Source organism: Tyto alba, unplaced genomic scaffold, assembly GCF_018691265.1.
Source record: "Tyto alba isolate M040663 unplaced genomic scaffold, T.alba_DEE_v4.0 Super-Scaffold_34, whole genome shotgun sequence".
NCBI classification, from domain to species: Eukaryota; Metazoa; Chordata; class Aves; order Strigiformes; family Tytonidae; genus Tyto; species Tyto alba.
Genome location: NW_024881309.1, coordinates 751,896 through 769,975, shown reverse-complemented (window position 1 = coordinate 769,975; position 18,080 = coordinate 751,896). Strand labels below are relative to the sequence as shown.

Below are 18,080 nucleotides of genomic sequence, written 5' to 3'. Positions count from 1 at the left end.
CCCACCCGGGGGGGGGGGTGGGGGTGCAGCACAGCTGCAGGCAGAGGTTGGGAGGGGTCTGGAGGGGGGGGGGTGTTGGCCCGGGGGCAGGGGCAAGGTAGAGGGGGACGATCTGCAAATGGCCCATTAGCACATACTGGGGACATTCAGCCCTGCAGCCTCGGTGGGGGGCATCTGCACCCCCCTTCGGTGGGCAGGCCCTGTGTGTTCCCCCCCCCCCCCCCCCCCGCCAACTCCTGACACCCCCAACCCGAACCCCCTGGGATTTCTCGTGCCCAAGGGGTAACTGGCACTGCTCGGGGACGAGCTCTCCCCGTGTCGTCCCCCCTCCCCAGATTTGCGAAGTAAATGGGGGGGGGGGGGGAGGTTCAGCACTCTGCTCCGAGTGGGGAAACTGAGGCACGGGGGGCGGGGGGGGGGGACGGGACACACAAGCCGGCCGGCTGCGGAGCGGGGTGCGGAGAGGCTGGGGGTGGCACCGGGGGGGGGGGGGGCGGTCCCCCACCCTCCCGGGGCTGGAGAGGGGGCGGGCAGCGGCCTCGAAACTTCCGTGGGTGGTGCCGGTGCCGCCGCCGCGTGTCGGTGTGAACCTCAGGCCCCGGGACCGACCCCCCCCACCCCCCCCCACCCCGTGGGGGGGCATCCCCCCGTTCCTGCTCCCCCACCCCGTGGGGGGCACCCCCCCAGCCGTGCCCCCCCCCCGCACAGCCACTGACAGCTGCGGGCACTTGGCGGGGGGGGGGGTGTGGGGGGGGATGTTCCTCATTTTTCCCGCCCCGCCGCATCTCAGCCCCATCTCGGGCCCCCCCACGGTCCCCGGGGACGAGGCCACTTCGCCTGGGGGACGGTCATCCCCACGGGGGGGCTTTTTTTTTAGCTTAACAGCAGAAAAAAAGGGCAATTTCGGTCCTGCCCGAATCCCCCCTGCCCTTTCCACAGTACCTCGTTTTTGGGGTGACGCTTCGCGGGGAGGGGGGAGGAGAGGGACCCTCCCATGCCCAGCAGGGGAAAATCTGCAAAGTATCCCCCTTTCTGTACCCAAAACTCATGTGTCTCCCCCCAAAAAAGCAGAATTGTGATGATTTAGGGTAAAATCGAGGCACATTTCCACCCTAAAAAGCTCCGGGCTCAAAGCTGCTGCGACGCCCAGAGACGCCCCCCCCCCAGTCCTCTCTCCCTCAGGCTGGGAAATGGGGAAAATCCACGGAAATCCAGAATTTCTCGACCCTGAGGGGAGGGGGGCGGGGCTGCATGTGGGAGGGCCGCGCTGGGACCCCCTGGAAACGGGGGAGGGGCCACGGGGGCCGTGTAGGGGTGGGGCCTGGGGGGTCTGGGGGTGAGGGATGTGGGGCCGGGCGGGCGGGGCGGGACCCCGCTCGGGGAGGGGCCTTTTGGGGGCGGGGCGTGGTTGTCAAGGGAGAGGCGTTCCCGGGGAGGGGCGGGGCCTCTGAGGGGCGTGGCGGTCAAGGGGCGTGGCGTTGCGGCGCAGGGGCTGGGCTGGTAAGGGGTGTGGCGTGGCGGCCGGGGGGCGTGGCGTGGCGGCTACGGGGCGTGGCTTAGCGGCTCAGGGGTGGCCGAGGGGTGTGGCGTGGTGGCTGGGGGCGTGGCGTGGGTGGCTCAGGGGCGTGGCGTGGCGGCTCAGGGGGGCGGTGTCGCCGGTCGGAGAGGCGTGGCCTGGGGCGATGGGGGCGCGGCTGCCCGGGGCGAAGCGCTTCCGGGGCGGGGCAGTGGGTGAGGCGGGCCGTGCCGGCGGCGGGGCCGTGCCGGTAACGCGGGCGGGGGGCGGGCCCGGGGCGGGGCCGGGCGGCGGCGGCGGCGGCGGCGGCGCGGGGCGGGCCGGGAGCGGGCGCTGCCATGGCGCTGAACCTCAGCAAGAACGGGCGGGCGCTGCAGGAGGCCTACGGGCGGGTGGTGGCGGCGGGGAGCCCCACCGACTGGTGAGGGGCGGGAGGGGGGGGCTGTGGGGGTGTTTGGGGGGGGGGGGGGGATGGGGGTCTGGGGGGGGATCTGAAGGGGCGGGGTGGGGATGGGGGAGGGGGGGGGGTGAAACCCGGAGTCTGGGGTCGTACAGGGGGAGATTTAGGGCTGGGCCGATGTCTGGGTGGGGGTGGGGGGCGGAAAGGATCGGTCAGAGGGTGTGGGGGTGTGTGGAGGGGATGGGGGGTGGGTAGGAGGGATGGGAGGTGTGGGGGTGTCTGGAGTGGAAGCGGGGGGGGGTGTGGGGGAAGCAGGGGGGGTGGGCGATACAGAGGTGGGGGTGTCTGTGGGGTGGGTGCGGGGTATATAGGGGGATGTAGACAGTGTTGGGGATGTGGGGCGGAGGGGCCCTGTGGAGCTGTGTGCATCGGGGGATCCGGGGTGCGTGGGCACCCTGCGTGGGCACCGTGAGCACAGAGGGGTTTTTGGGGGTGCGCGGCAGCAGGCCCAGAGGAGTTGGTGCGGGAGAGGAGGTGCTGACAGGGTGTGAGGTTTGAGGCGAGCGTTTCTCCCCAGGCTGGGTAAAACCGCTGCTTCTGGCTTTATTTCAGGGCTCTGTTCACCTACGAAGGCAACAGCAATGACCTGCGAGTGGCTGGCTCTGGAGGTGAGCGTGTTGGGGACTGTCCCGTCCCCCCCCCCCCCTTGCCTGGCACCGCTGGCCGCGTCTGGGGCGCTTTGCAGGGCTCAGCTCCCAGGGTCTGGCTGGCTTTTGTCGCTCGGAGCTTCTGGTGGCATCCAGCCTCTGCCTGGAACAGCTCCAGTGGTGGGAAACAGTGCTCTCTCCCTTGCCCCTCAGTAGCGGGTGATTTTTTTTTTTTTTTTTTTTAATCCCTGAGCCTGTTCTCACCCCGCAATGCTGGTGGGGGGTGGCCTTGGTGGTGGGATGGAGGGTGAGAACACGTGCCGGGGTGTTGCGGTTTCTGAGCAAGGAAAATAGAGGAGTCTCAGTGGCAGGCAAGAGGCACATGCATGGCTCTGCCTTCTCCTTCCCTTTTGTTTCCCCCTTTTCCAAAGGATCCAAAGTTAAGGTCCTTGTACTTCTTCACAGTCTTGAAGTATTTTAGATCCCAGCTGGCTGCAGCACAAGGTGAAGGAAGGACCACAAAAAGTACTTCAAAGCTGGGTTTCTCAAGCTGGTGATTCCAGCTTGCTGCTGCTAGAGTGTTTCTTCTTTCTTCGGTTCCCCGCTTCATGGGACTTTTTTTTTTTAAAATTTTTTATCTGGCTGCCGATTCCCACACAACTGCTTCTCAATGCAAAGCTAAAGCTGTTAGAAAGCAACACATCTAGGCAGGTTTCCCCGCTCTCTAGATTTGCATCCTCCAGCCCTTGGCTGTATTCCCTCACTGGCTGCCTTTCTCATTTGCAAGTGGTTCCCACAAGGCACAGAGCTTTCGGTGGCTGTGGTCAGGTGAGACGTTTCTGGGCAGCTTAGCAGGGTCTGGCAAAGCCTGCGTTGTAGATGGTTTCGTGCTGGGGCCTTTTGTTCAGCAAAAGCCTCTGACTGAGGTGCAGAGGAGGGCTGCAGGGAGCCTCGGGGGAAGGTGCAGAGGATGTGACTGCCTGAGCACGGGATCTACGCTAGAGAGCGGCTGCAGGGGACTGTCAGTGGGGCTGAGATGTGGATTTTCCACTGTCGAAGAGTTAGGGTTGGATGGAAGGGAGATCCGAATTTAGGGCTCTTACAGGTGTTAGCTCCTTGGTGAGTATTTTGTGTAAATGAAAAGTCCCGTGGGGTTTTTGCGCTGGACCCTGCTTAGTTAGGCACAGTGTAACTGCCGCTCCCTGTTACTGGAGCCCCGACCTCTCCGCAGAGCTCCGCTCCTCCCAGCCCTTCCCTTTGTGTCCTTCCATGCCTGCCGCGTTAAACATTGACCCGGCAAATCGGCAGCCCCGGGGCCCTCCCAGCGAGGGCTTCAGACTGCCAGCCTTAAACTTTTCTGCTGGGCTTGGAAACCACCGTGCCAAATTTAGAGCCAAAGGATAAATATTTAATAGCGGAGAAGAAAACGATCTTGGGTCCTGCTGCAGTGCAGAGCAAAACAGGCTCAGCTGTGCAGTTGCTGCCGGTGTTTAGTGGTAAGGAGTAGCTTGTTTTCTACTTTTCAGGGGTCAGACAAACCAAAGCAGGACGAATCGTGGTCTGTGGGAATTCTTTAGAAATGAGAGCACATGTATTTGCGTTTTTCCTCCTTTTCTGGTAGTTTTTTGGCATACGCTTTTAGCGAGAGCCATGCTGCGGTTCGTGGGGCAACATAGCACTTTCCATCACTCGCCTGTCTTGCACAACCCCTCTGCTGAGCCCTGCACAATTTTCTTTCCTCTGTGCAGAGGTGAGCTCTCCTCCTTTGTCCCTGAGCTAATAGCTGAGAGCAGCCCCTGCAAAGACCTGCCTGGAGGGGCCTCATGGGTTTAAGACCAGTAAGGAAAGCATGAGGGCAGGAGTTTCCTCTTACGGTTGGTGAGCATGATTTTACCCTGCACCAGCCTCTTGGTTTCTTCTTTACTTCCCATTTGACGGAGCAGGGCTCGTCACAGCCTCTGACGGATGTAGAAGGTGGGATGGGAACAAGGCATAGCCAGTTTCTCTGTTGCATCTCGGGACTTTTCCGATCTTTGTTGAGCTGTTTTCCGGTGGTGGAGGTGCTCGCCGGAGACCGCAGCACGGTTTCGTGTAGGAACCTGTGGGCTGAGTTTGCAGCTGCCTGCTCTGGTTAAAAAGCCTCTAATTAGTCTAGGGCACGTGAGCATCTCCCTTCCCTTCTCTGTCGTCAATTGACTTGTGTTACGGACCCGGGATCTTTCCGTACGTGGATCTGTGCTTGTTGCAGTGAAGGTCTGAGGAAGAGGAGCTCTGGCGGTGAAGGCTGCTGGAGATGGGGGCATGGGTGAGAGTGGGCTGAGGCTCAGCTCCCATGCAAATGAGCAGGTAACAGAAGGACTAGAATAAACACGAGGGGTTTGAAATATTCTTGATGTAGGAAAGTATTTCTCCAAATCTAACAGGAATAATCTCCAGGAAATAAACAGCCAGGGCCTGCAGGCTCGTCTCTTCCCACCACACGTACGTGATCTGCTTGTCTTACACCCTCTCCTTTCTCTCCTGGGGCAGATGGTGGCCTGGAGGAGATGGTGGAGGAGCTCAACAGCGGGAAGGTGATGTATGCCTTCTGTAGGGTGAAGGATCCCAACTCTGGCCTGCCCAAATACGTCCTCGTCAACTGGGTGAGTGGGGACAAGACCTCTGCCTTTCCCGGGAGGGACCTGGTGGAGATAAATGACTGTTTCTCCCTTCAATTCTCTCTTGAATCATAGTTGCCGAGCGCTCGGCAGCCAGCATGTTGGATCCCCTACACCAAGCTGCGATACCGCGGACGTACCGTGCCCATGATGTGGGTGCGCAGTCCAAACCCCGTGGGTGCAGGCGAATGGAGGCTGGGAGGATTCGCTTCCCCGTTGCATCTCTTTGGCCATGTAACTCGCTTGGCTGGCAGCGATGCTGCTGGTAAACAGCTCTGAACCCATCCAGGACGGGTTGGGTGAAGCTCTCGAGGATTAGCAGGAGCCCGGAGCCCTCATGGCGTGGCCCTTGTCCCTGGGCTTGCCAGGTCTCTCTGAGAAGTGCTTACTGCAGAGCTGGCTCTTTTTCCATGCAGTGAAGCCCTCTCCATGGCCAGCGTGAAGGATTCGCAGGCTTAGATCAAGGTGCTGCTGCTGTAAAACCAGCCTGGGGTGGGACTGGTAAGCAGGTGCCAACAGTTTCTCTTTGCAGACTGGTGAAGGCGTGAACGACGTGAGGAAAGGAGCCTGCGCCAACCACGTCAGCACCGTAGCCAACTTCCTAAAGGTCTGGTCCTCTTTTCGTTGCATCCTCCCTGGGCTGGTGAACCTGCATCCTGCGTGGCTCACGCTGCTCTTTGGGGTAGCACAGAGGTGTCTGTTTGCAGGCAGGACCGTGTGGCTAGGAGGGGCTGGGGAGTGCCACCCCGGCACTTGATACTCCCTGCGCTGTAGGATAGCCCAGGCCTGCGTTTCAGAGGCTGATTTGCAACGCTAAGCCTCCTGCATTCGAAAATAGCTCTGGAGACTGCAGAGGAGGCAAAATAAGCCTCTTCCTACCCCAAGAAACGCTTGCTTTCCCAGCACTGTGTTATTGTAGAGTGGCTGGCGACCCCTCTTTCTCAACCTGAGCCCTTCTCCTTCCCTTGGGAGCTCCGGGAGCACAGACAGGACCTGTCAGAGCAGCGTGGCGGGTTTAGCGGCTTCTCGAGTTGCTGTCTCACTCCAGTGCTGGCTTTCTCCGTGCTCAGGGGGCTCATGTCACCATCAATGCTCGCGCCGAGGAGGACGTGGAGCCTGAACTCATCATGGAGAAGGTTGCCAAGGCCTCTGGGGCCAACTACAACTTCCACAAGGAGAGCAGCAAGTTCCAGGACTCAGGCCCTCAAGCTCCCGTGGTGAGTTGGCTCTGTTGGGCTTTTCTGGTTCCTCTGGGCTCGCAGTTGGGCAGGGGCAGAGTCTGGGAGCGCTGTCGCCCTGCGGTGGAAGGGGCTCCCTGTACTTTGACGTGGCTGTGGAAGCACTGATGATTTTGCTCAAGGCCAGTTCCTCTCTCACATTGCAGAGTGAATCAGGGCAAGAGTGTGGGATGGTGACAGAGCCAAGATGTCCTTGCAGCAAACAGAAAGCCTAAGCTCTGCTCTGCATAGGCCCAATCATTTTTTTAAGCAGGAGTGATTCCCCCCAGTTCTGTTCAGGTTTTTAGAGACACAAAAACTCCAGCTTTTCAAATTTGCAGAGTATCTGTGGGGCCTGGGGCTTCTCCAAAGCTGTGGTGTGGCCAAGGGACAGGGAACAACATGTGGTGGTGCAGCAGTGTTTTGACTTGCCTGCAAATGAAAACAGGCTTCCCCCACTGCTGTGAAGTGTCAAGGCCGGAGATCTCAGCAACTTCCTTTCTGTCTACGTGGAAATGTTCTGTAGGAAGGTGTTTCTTCAGCACACACACTTTCCAAACAGTGAGGTCTCTCAGCTGTACGAAGGAGGAGCTCAGCTGCACATGTTTTCTGGCTCCGAGTTGCTTGACCCTGCTCTGAGATGTGGGTCGAGAGCAAACCCAAGCTGTGCAAGACCGTCGCTCTCTCCCCAGCCCCGCGTTGGTGTGGCAGTTCCCATGTGTCCTGGTCAGTTCTTTGCTGGCTGCTCTAGCCTGGGCTCTGCAGTGCTTTAGCAATCTGATTTTTGGTTGAGGCAAGAGGAAAGCCAGGTTGGAAGTCCCAGTTTTTGACAACATGCACATCGTTGGGCTTCAGCCAGCCCTTCTTTAAAGTCTGGGGCAAACCGTCAGTTTTTAATAACTTCTAAAAGTCACAGACTGTGCTGAGCACGGGACCATGCTGGTTTTGCCATTATACTCTGTCACACTGTCTCTTTTATTTTTTCTTCTTCATTCCAAATATCTTCTGTTGACCTTTTCAGCCCAGCCTGCTGGCCCTTGGCCGTGTGGGGCTGGGTGTCCTCTGTCAGGGGAAGGCAGAGAGGGTCTGGCTGATCCCATAGCGGCAGGAGAAAGCTGTCAGAAAGCTACGAGGACACATTTCTGCAGAGAAATGCAAAAATTGTGATTCCTCAGTGACTGCTGCTCACACGTGCCACCTTCTGCCTCCCCCCAGGGCTCCGTCTACCAGAAGACAAATGCAATGTCCGAAATCAAGAGAGTCAATAAAGATAATTTCTGGGCCAAAGCTGAGGTGAGTGCTGCCTCTTCTCTTCAGCAGCCAGGCACAAGTAGGATGAGGCATTTGGATGTAGCTGGAGATTTCTCTCCGTCTGCATCTTCCCTCTGTAACCTGGGCTCTCCTGCCCAGAGTCAGGGATCCAGATCCCAGGCAGTGTGGAGCTGGGCTGGCTGCAGAGGTCCTGCTGCCTCCAGGTGCAAGGGGAGGAGGAAATTAGTCTTGAAGAGCAAGATGCTTTTTATCTCATCTTAATTTGGCTCGGGGCTGCTGGGGCAGGTGGAGGGGGAGAGGGCTGGGCTACAGCCTGGCTCCCAGTGGATGGCAAACTCCATTTGGGTGGGGTCTGGTTTTTGACCTTTCCAAAGGCAGCTCTGCAAGACTGAGCAGCAGTGCAAGTCTGCTCTGTATTTGCTTCCCACTGGGTTTGCTTTACACTGGGGTTTTACACTGGTTTAGCAGTAGTGTGTGAACCTCCAGGCTGTGGAAGTGTTAAGGGCACCATGTGCCCTGGGAGCCGCTAGATCTGCTGTGCTGGCTGGTGGCACAGCGTGGCGTGCAGGGAGCTGGGAGCTTTCTCAGAGCTGGCAGGATTAAACCCACAACTTGTTGCATGTCTCCTGTTAGAAAGATGAAGAAAACCGCCGGCTGGAGGAGAAGAGGAGAGCGGAGGAGGAGCGGCAGCGGCTAGAGAGAGAGCGTCGGGAGCGGGAGCTGCAGGAAGCAGCAGGACGAGAACAGAGATATAAAGCAAGATCCAACGAAATCGAAGCCCAGAAGTGAGTCCCTGCTGCTGGCGAGTGTAACGATGCCCAGAGCCCGTCCTGCTCTCCAGGATTTTGGCTTTGCTCTCGGTGGTGCTCTGTGCCCTTGTCACCACCTCTTCCAAGCTGCTGTCCCCACTCCAGCCCCCGCGCTGCCAGCGGGGGGGTTGTTCCCCAGGGAGCGGCAGATCGTGTCGGTGCATTCCCTGCTGCTGCAATCGCTGCGATTCCAGGAAACCTCCTTTAAGGCAGCAGATGTGGAGGGGATCTGCCTCGGCTTGTGCTGGGGCAGGCTCAGCCCGGCCGCCCCCACGGCACGCTGCCCCTCCTCGGGCACCACGGTCTGCAGGTCCGGATCCTCCTGGTAGCCCTGGTACAACCCAAATGTTGGTCTGCTCCTGCTGATGTGTGAATGAGTTGTGTTCGCCTTCGCTCACCTTCCTGAAGCGGTGGCGGCGGTTTGGCCTGGCTGGGCCCCTCCGGCTGGATGTCCCCCAGCAAGCCCCTGGCTTGGAGAGAGTATCTTCTCCCTTGACGAAGTGCTGACAAGCTTGGCTCCTTGTCCAGCATCATCTGCGGGTCTCCCTGCCTGCAGATCCTGCCCCAGGGCCAAGCACCTTGCAGGGTGCTTCTGAAACCTGTGGCCACCGTTCCTGGGGTGCTGGAGGCCCAGCCCAGCTGGTGGAGGGCTCTGAGCCCTGCAGAGAGGAGGCGGCGTGTGCAGGGACCTGCATTGTGCTGATTTCCTTCCTCTCCGAGCCCAGCGTGACCCCTGTTAGGTGGTGGAGCTCACTTCTGAGAGCAGCAGCGGGCACTGCCTTCCTGTTTTGAGCTCAAATAGGGAAGTCTGCCTGGCCTCTCTGTGCCGGCTACTCTTGTCCATGCCCCTGAAAGAAGAGATTTCCCCAGGCAGGTCCCACTATTTGAAGCAGCTCCTGCTGCTCTGCCCCTCTCTCCTTGCTGTTGTCCCCTGCACAGCTCAAGGGGTGGCCTGTGGCTCCTCAGCTGGCCCCAGAGGTGAGAGGGAATGTCCTTCCTCTGGAATTCCTTGTTGTAGCTGTGGCAGGCTGAGGTCCTAGAGCAGCCCTGTGCAGGGCAAACTGCTCATCCTACCTGTTCCTTAATCCAAATTTGTCATTTGTCACCACAGGAGACTCCAGCAGCAGCAGGAGGCAGAGAACAGGGACAGGGAGCAGCAGCAATGGGTGAGCTTTGTCCCATGGTGAGGTTTCTTCGTGCATCCCCTGCGATGCAGAGGACAGGGTGCCGTGGTGCAGACCACACCATGGGCAGAGGCGGGAGAGTGGTGGAGGAGCACCCCAGGCATCCCCAGGCACTGTCGTGGCAGGTGGAGGACATGGAAGGACCCACGGACACGGTCTGGCAGTAGAGGTGCCACGGGCTGGTCCTCCCCATCTCTTCTTCCACCCTTGATTTTGTTGGATGGGCCTCGATTTTGTTGGATCTCGCTTTATATCTCTTCTCACACTGGCTGTGTGCTCCCGGCGGCTGGTCCAGCCGCAGCCTCTGGGGAAAGCAGAGTTTAAAACTCTTTCTGGGGAAAAGCCCAGGAGCACTGGAGGAAACCCAAGTCCTTACCCTCAGTCCAGTAAACCTGCGTCTCCCTCCCACGTGCAGGGTGTTTCCTCGCCATTCGCCTTCCATCGCCATGTCTGTTCCCCGTTCCCATTTCTCTGATCCTGGGGGCTGGGTGGGGAAGGAGGGGGCTGGCTTGGTGCCTGCCAAGGCTGTAGCAGACCCTCTCTTGTGCTGCAGAAGGAGCAAGCCGAGGAGTACGAGGCCAGGCAGCAGAAGGGCTTCAAGAGAAGCGAATCGGTGGAGAAAGCCCAGGTACAGGAGCCCCAGTGCTTCGCGGGGGGGGGGGGAGCTGCCTCAGCTCAGCTCCCGGCCTCCTGCCACTCCCTGTCCCGAGGCTGCAGTGCCTTGACCTCGGGGCTTGGGTGCTCTTCACCTTGGCAGGAAGCCGCGTCGCTGATAGCGCAGAGGGCGGTGAACCCCCGGGACATCTTCAAGCAGAGGGAGAAGTCGGTGCCGGCAGATGCGGTGACGGCTGCCCAGCCAGGTGGGGCCCAGGGCGCGGTGCTCGCAGCGGGTCGGGCAGTGGGAGCCGGTTCCCAGTCCCTGCAGAGTGCTCCCCACTGGGGGAACGTGTTATTTGGGACGAGCGCGTTACCCGTGAGGCCCCGGTTCCTGCTGAGCACAGGTAGCTCTCATCACACCCGGCGTTCTCTGCCACAGGCAGAGCAATGTCTCACAACCAGCTCGTGCGGTTTTTCGTGGTCAGGCTCTTGCTGTGGGCTGCACTAGGTTTGGGCAGACGAGACTGAAGTTTTTCCATACTTTGCCTTCACTTCTGAAGCTTAAATTTCCTTTTTAAAATTAAAATTATATATACCAATGCCAGAAAGGGACCACTGTCACAGTCTATCCTGAGTGCCATAACTTCCACCAGATTTTTTTCACTGGCTGAACCGAGCAGGAGTGTGTTCCTTTAGAAGAGTCTGATCTGACCTATCAGATAGAAACCAGGAAGCTGTGAAAACCAAAGCTGAAACTAGCTGAGGAAGTCACTGAGAACACGTGATATCCCTGGATGAATGTCTCAGTCAGCTCAGCCTTCTTGAAAGTACCTTGAAATAATTTGGAATAAGCACTTTTGTGATATATGGGCACAAATGTGCTTTCTTGGGTAGGCAAGCCATCGGTGGGACAGGATGAAATGCCACAGTGGGAAAATGTCTTTCTTGCAGTTTAAATGTCACAGGAGGAGGCTGATTTCTGAGGGTGAGAAATCCCTCAGGATTTCCCTGGTTTGTGTTAGTATTTGATGCTTTTCAGTGGAGGAAAGGAAGACAAATGCACTGGCACTGATAAAACCCACAGGCTAAGGATAGGCTGGCGAGTCTTGGTGCTTATTCACTGCTGTGCTGGTGGGGCTTGCCTCTGGCCTCTAACTCTCCTGCTTTGCTTTTGTTTGCATTGAGAGGCATAGATGGGGGAGATAACAGCCAATAGTTACCTTCTGCCAAAGGAAAGTGTGGGCTGACAGCAACCAGTTTCAGTCGTACCCCTCCCAGTGCCTGGTCCAAATGTCTGTGAAATTCCAGGTGCTCCCGAAATCACCATGGAGCCCCAAGAGCAGGACCTGGGTGGCAGGGTCCTCCAGCTACTCTTCCTCCTGAAAATTATGTTTTAGTTTGGTTTTCTTTTTTTTTTTTTTGTCTTGGCTGCAGCAACTGCTGTAACCAGTAGACAAACTTGTTTTCCCCATCCAGGATTAGAGCTGGAAAATCCTGCTTAGGAGGATAAGGAGCAGAGGGCTCCTATGGCAGCAGGCATCTGACAACACCCTTCGGTGACTAACCCTGTGATTCCTGGGGAGTCACTGGGCTGTTGCCATGCAGCTGGAAGCCTCCGCGCCTGCCCGGCTCCTGCAGCATGTTTAACTCCTTTTCTAGGCAAGCTTCGCAGCCCTTTCCTGCAGAAGGAGGTGAACTCTGTGAGGAGTCCTGCCTCTCCTGTCTCTCCTGCCCGGGATGCCCCCCCAGCCTCCTTCGCCCCCTCCTCTGCTTGGGGGACGCCTCCAGCCTCTCCGGTACCCGCAGCAGGTGCGTGGCTTTGCTTCCTCACCTAACCAAAGCTTTTCACCTTGCCTCTCCGAACAGGATCCCCAATAATGAACATGCTGAGGCCAGGCTCTGAGTTTCTGTTAGGTTTTCCTGTGCCTCAGCAGAGTGTGAGCGGATCTTTAGGCCAGAAACCCGCCGGCTTTGTCTCCAGCCGGAGGGGACGGCAAGGTCTGAGCGTGATGCTGAGGCTGGGAAAGGAGGAGAGTTGCTGCTGCCTGGTGCAAAGGTCCCTTCCTTCCTTTCTTTCTCAGACTTAGCAGGAGGTTCAGCTGCCGAGGGGATGAGGACATCTCCTGGCTGGAAGGCTGTAATTCAGCTACGTGCACCCCCAGAGAGCCCTTCTCCAGACCTCCCGCTACAGGGGCTTTGAACTTCACACCCAGACCTTTCCAAAATGCCTTCTTGACCCGGCACAGAAGGCTTTCTATCTGCACGCAGTGGGGTTTCCCTCTGGGCAGCAGCCAGCTCTAGCAGTTAGACAGGGCAGTTTGGCCATCCCAGTAAAGACCGGAGGGTCTGTGCGTGTTGTTGATGCAGGTCTGCGAGGGCTGGCAGTGCCCATCTGCCCAGACATCACTGCCCTCACCACCCCCAAGTCAGGGAGAGGGAGCCAGGCTATGAAGAGCTTTCTCTGCAGGTGGTGAGTTGCTCTGGCCCCTTTCAAGCTGTTTGGATGGGAAGAGCAAGTGTGGAGGAGAGCTGGCTGTATCCGGAAGGTCTCTCCACATGCTGTGGGTGGCACAGAGGTGTTGCCTTGTCCTTGAAGGGCTGTGTGGTTCCATGTCCCTGCTGGCTTGTCCCCAGCTCGCCAGGCTGCTCACTGCCCTGTCCCGACACTGCACTGGAGCTTTGCTTCAGGAAAGTGGGAGCTGGGAAACAACCTCCAAGCTGCCATTTCTCTGTTTCCCAAAGAAGTCAAAATTTAACTGCTTGAAAACCAAGCCCTTTGAGCAATCGGGTTCAAAAAAAGCTTCAGCCAGGAACAGATTTTTTTTTTTTTGGATGGAGTGAAGCCAGCGGTTATTTCAGGGTGGCTTGTTATGCTTTTGCTCCGGTCCACCCTGACCTGGGGGCCAGGACGGCCGTGCTCCGGTGAGCCCCAGGCTGCAGTCGCCACTAGATGCTGCTCTTGGCCAGTGTCTCTGCACCAACCCTTCCCTGCTCACCACGAGGGGCAGCCTGGAAGCTTATTCCTTATCCTACCAGAGATCCTGGATCTCTCCCTCGTCCTTTTTATCGTTCCCCAAACCCCTGCTCGCCCAGTGCCTGGGTTTGTGCTTGCTGGACCCATCCCCTCTGCAGGACAGGAGACCCCGGGAACGTCCAGCTCGTAGCAGGAGTTTGGTGGCACTTCAGCCTGGAGCTGGCGTTGGATGAATGAGGGGATGGGGGAGAGGTTTTGGTGATGGGTATCGTGGTGAGATACCGCGTGTTTCTTTTGCAGGACGAGACTCTGGGTACAATTCAAGTGTCCCAGCTTCCCACGGGGAAGAGGCAAATCTGTACGAGGAGCCGCCAGACACCTCAGCCATCTATGAAGAACCCCCTCAGGTTGGTGCACCGGGGAGGATAGAGGACCCCAGTGGGGAAAAGGGCACCCAAGAGCTGGCCAGGATCCTCGTGCGAGAGAGCAGGGCTTTGTCTCATCTTTCAGGATGAGTCTGGAACCCTTTTACGAGCGTCTCTTCTCCTTGGGTACAAACACTCCAGTGCTTGGAGCCCAGCTGCCTGGGCTGAAATCAGTAGGACACAGAAACCCCAGAGCTTGCACACGCTCGGGCGCTTCTGCGCGGCGAGGGGATGCTGCTGCATCCCATCCCAGTGCTGGCAGCGAGAGGTGCTGGTGCTGAGCCCCCGTCACCCATCCCACACCCTGGGGTGCTCCGGCTGGGGTCACTGCCCCCCAGCCCTGGAGCCCCAGGAGGGGGCAAGGGGAGAGCCTCTCATCAGCCTCTTTGCCAAAGCGCTTTCCCCCCCATCTTCCGCTTCTTTGCGCGTCCCAAATCAGCGGAGCCAACAAAGCCCAGCTGTTCTTGGCGTGCTCCGTCAGATTCTCCAGCATCTTGTGTCATGCTGCAGTGTTTCCCTTGGAGATGTGGTGACTGTTTAGTTTCCTCTTCTTTATTCATCCCTCTTGTGTCCGTCCCCCCCCCCCCCTCACAAAACCGTAAGCATTTCGAATATACTTAATTTTCTCGTTCTCGAATTTGTCTGGAAGTGCCTGGTTGGTCCAAAAAGGAGCAGGAGATGGGCTGAGCGACTGCCTCGGTCTTTCTCTATGAAAGAAAAGTAAAAAGCAGCCAGCTCAGGTCTCAAAATAGTAATGAGGGAAATGCTTGGGAAAGTGGAGTTGGAGCTTGGCCAGTTTCAACAGGCTTGAACGTGGGGGTGATGAACTGTCTGCAGCAGAGACCCGGGGGAACAGCTCCCAGAAGGGTCGACTGCTGCTGCTCTCTGGTGTGTCTGGTCGTGGTGCTGGCCGCCGGGCCGGGGTCGGTGCCGGTTTGGGAGCCCAACCAGCGAGCTGGCCACCTCCACTACTTGGTGCGAGGCTGGTTTGTACGCTCATCTCCTTTGTCTCCTGGCAGAGTCGTGTGGCACGACCTTCCCAGAGCCAGTGTTTCTATTCCGGGGGGGTGTGTGTATGTGTGTGTGTGTGGTGTCCAGGACCAGCTGCACACAGTTCTCCAAGGCCTGGGGAGCTAATCCAAACCTCTGGGCGTTGCACAGGGTCGTATTCCCCCTTCCCACCGTTTTCTCCTGCAATTCCTGGCGTGCAACACCTCCCAACCCACCCGGGAAACCAAGTGAGGCTGCAAGAAGCAGAGCAGGGCGATGAGCACCGTGTGGGGCGTGCGGGGCGGCGACACCCCGGACCGCAGAGCCTCGCTGCGGCTAATGAAGCACGAGCTGCCTCGTTCACGCTGATAACTCCTTTTCTGCCTCTCTCCTTCCTGAAGGAACAAGTTGATGATGCCAAATATGACTACCCAGTCGAGTACCAGCAGCCACCAGACCTGACGGGGAAGGGGCTGTGTGCCCGGGCACTCTACGACTATCAGGCTGGTAAGACCTGCAGAGCTCTGGCTTTCCCTCGGAACTGGGCCGGGTTTGCTGGACCCAGTTTGCCCCTGGAGAGCTGGACTGGAGACTTCACCCCTCACACTGAGCGATCCCACATCAGCGTGCTAGATAAAGCGTCTTCCACTCAAACTGGAGCTGGAAAAGGAACCGAAGGAAGCCATTGGCTTCTATTTTTTTTTTTTTTTTTTTTTTTTTTTTCCCTGGACATCTGCTTCTCACTCACCTCCCTGTCTTCCCTCCCTGCCTCCTGCCTCGGAGCCTGTTTTACCCAGATAGTCACATCTTACTGTTTACTGGGCCCCCCCCCCCTTTCCCAGCAGCAGTGGGGCTGAGCTGCCCTTGCTTTCTGCTGCTGTAAAACCACCCGTCTGCCGTGAGAAGCGGCTGTCGAGGGGTTTGGGCTCCAGCAGGACGCAGCCCCCAGGGAAGCTGGCTGTGTCACAGGCACCTTTCTTTGAACGAGGGGGTGGTCCGGCAGCGGGGCCACACACCCGGGTGTGTGCCCAGGAGGGACGGCTGAGGCAGGTGGGGGGGTCTCAGCATCTCCAGCTGGGTTCAGGTTGGTTTTAACCCCCCTCCCTCGCTCTGTCTTGTTCCAGCTGATGACACCGAGATCTCGTTTGATCCGGAGAACATCATCACCAACATTGAGATGATCGATGAAGGCTGGTGGCGCGGCTACGGTCCCGACGGCCACTTCGGCATGTTCCCTGCCAATTATGTGGAACTGATATAGTAAGGGGGTCGGCAGGGGCCTCAGGGACCAGAGCTGCTCCGTCCCTCCAGGAGCACTTGGCTCCAGCCTGATTCTTCCAATTGATGTGTGGCTTTTATTTCTTCTTTTTTATTTTTTTTTATTTTTTTTTTTTCCCTCCAAGTGAAGTGCCATTGCCCTGCTCCCTCAGCAGCGGGGCTGACCCAGGCGCTGCTCTACTCCGCCCTCTCCCATCCCCTGTAGCCGGCCCTTGGTCGGGGTGAAGGGTCTGATCCCATCCTGAGCCCCTGCAGTGCTGATCTCCCCCCTCCTCCCTCTGGTTTGGAGTGTGAATTCTCTTTCAGGGCTGAAGGAGGGGATGACAAATCCCTTACTGGGCATATTCAGGGAACAAGTTGCCTCTCCCCCCCCGCGCTTCCTCTGACCCCGTGGCCTTGGAACCAGTGTGGTCCCAACAGAGAAACCGCTTTCCCCCTCTCAGCTCGCTGACAAAGCTCACCAGGTTGATTTTAGTGTCTCACAGGGTCAAACAGCCGAAACCTGGCTCCGCAGTGTTGCCACCACCACCCCGAGCATCCCAGAGCTCGCCACCGGCACTGCCATGAGCGGCCCTGAGTTTTCCTCCCAGCTGTCCCCACCAGAGGGGTTTTCTCTGCTCTTTCCTCTCCCTAAACCATGTTTCAGGGCTTTGTGAGCAAGCTCTCCTGCAGAGGAGATCCAATGAGGCCAAAGTGGGTAGTTTAGGTGGGTGTTTTTTTCTTTTTGTTTGTTTTTTTATTTGTGTTTTTTTTTTTTTAAGCAAAACCTGTGAGTGTGGGATCCCTCCCCCCCTCCGTCACCCCAGATTCACTGTGAACAAGGAAGAGCCCAGCCCAGCTGCCACCTACCCCCCCGCCTTGTTGAGTTTCTTCCCTCACTGTAGAAGTAGCAGGAGAGGATGGGGTTTGGAGGTGCCAGGGGTCCTGGCTCACCTACCCCTCCCGCGGGCACTGGGGGACACTGCAGCTCCCCTGAGCCTGTCCCCCCCCACCCCAGACTCCCCTGGGCTCCTTTCCCGCCGCTCACTCCTCCCGTGCTGTCCCCGTCCCCCCCCCAGCACCAATAAAAGGGCTTTTCTTTGGTGATGGATGCAGCAGGATCCGGCTGTGCGGCCCTGGGCAGGAATTGGGGTGAAATGCCGGTGTTTTGGCATAGGGTCGGGCAGAGCTCCTCTGTCAGCCGGGAGCGCTGACGAGAAATCTTAACAAGGTGAAGATGAGCCGTGCGTGGGAATCGAGTGTTTTTGCAGCGGGTCACTGTGACCAGGCTCGTGCTCCAGAGAGGGGGAGCGAAGGCAGGGATATGGGTCTGGGTGGCCCGGGGGGTGTAGAGGGGCTTTAGGGGTGTTTTGGGGGGACACTGAGGGCATTGGGGATGCAGGGGGGTGGCGACATCAGGGACGCCCGGGTGAGGGGCCCTCGGGGCTGCAGGTGCCAGCCGTGCCAGGATACGGGATTTGGAGACGGGAGGGAACCAGGGCTGGGGGTCAGGTGTTCACATGAGGGCCAGGACTCCTCTGTCCCCTTGGCACCCGTGGGTGCTGCCAGCCCCTGGGGCCATCGCACAGCAGTGGGCATCGCCCCGTGGGGCAGAGGCCTGGCACGCTCGTGGCACAAGTGGCCCCACAGACGGTGTGTGGGGTGGCTTCACGCCGGGGTGATGGGGACATCTTCCTGCCACAGCCCTGCCCTGGCTGTGTCCCCTCCTGTCCCCAGCCCTGCCTGTGTCCCCAGGGCTGGCACCACACCCAGAGCAGTGACACAGGACTTGGCACTGTCCCTTCATTCACCAGGGCCTGGATGCAGGGTGGGGGAGACGCGTGGGCACGGGGGGTGGCGTGGGCACAGAGACAGGGTGGCACAGGGTGGGCATGGGGGTAGCAGAGGCACGGCAGCAGTGGGGGTGGGGGGCAGCATTGGGACAGAGTTACTGAGGGCATGGCACAGGCGTGGGGTGGGAGTGACATGAGGGTGGGGATGGCACGGGGATGGGGATGGGGATGGGATGGGGATGGTACAGGGATGGGGATGGCTCAGGGATGGGGATGGCACAGGGATGGGGATGGGGATGGTACAGGGATGGGGATGGGGATGGCATGGGGATGGGGATGGAG

The 18,080-nt window shown here is 58.6% G+C and overlaps 1 protein-coding gene across 2 annotated transcripts; it reads left to right on the top strand.

The window, feature by feature from the left end:
* Positions 1–1,831: 1,831 nt before the first annotated feature.
* On the top strand, positions 1,832–17,192 carry DBNL (drebrin like). 2 transcript variants are annotated; one of them, XM_042801375.1, is made up of 14 exons: positions 1,832–1,937; positions 2,529–2,584; positions 5,093–5,205; positions 5,753–5,827; positions 6,291–6,437; positions 7,653–7,730; positions 8,343–8,494; positions 9,630–9,684; positions 10,256–10,330; positions 10,460–10,562; positions 11,959–12,108; positions 13,574–13,680; positions 15,090–15,195; positions 15,813–17,192. In XM_042801375.1, exons 1-14 carry the CDS (start codon positions 1,855–1,857, stop codon positions 15,947–15,949), a joined length of 1,437 nt encoding a protein of 478 aa, XP_042657309.1. In that variant the 5' UTR covers positions 1,832–1,854; the 3' UTR covers positions 15,950–17,192. The 2 variants fall into 2 exon arrangements, with proteins under 2 accessions (XP_042657309.1, XP_042657310.1); XM_042801376.1 differs by lacking the exon at positions 11,959–12,108.
* The last annotated feature ends 888 nt before the right edge of the window (positions 17,193–18,080 follow it).

What these genes read in the sequence shown, in the direction of transcription:
- DBNL (XM_042801375.1), top strand. Translation starts at nt 1,855, where the DNA reads ATGGCGCTGAACCTCAGCAAGAACGGGCGGGCGCTGCAGGAGGCCTAC. An exon ending in CAGGCCCTCAAGCTCCCGTG is followed by an intron (nt 6,438 to 7,652) that starts GTGAGTTGGCTC and finishes GCCTCCCCCCAG; the next exon opens with GGCTCCGTCTACCAGAAGAC. An exon ending in ACAGGGAGCAGCAGCAATGG is followed by an intron (nt 9,685 to 10,255) that starts GTGAGCTTTGTC and finishes CTTGTGCTGCAG; the next exon opens with AAGGAGCAAGCCGAGGAGTA.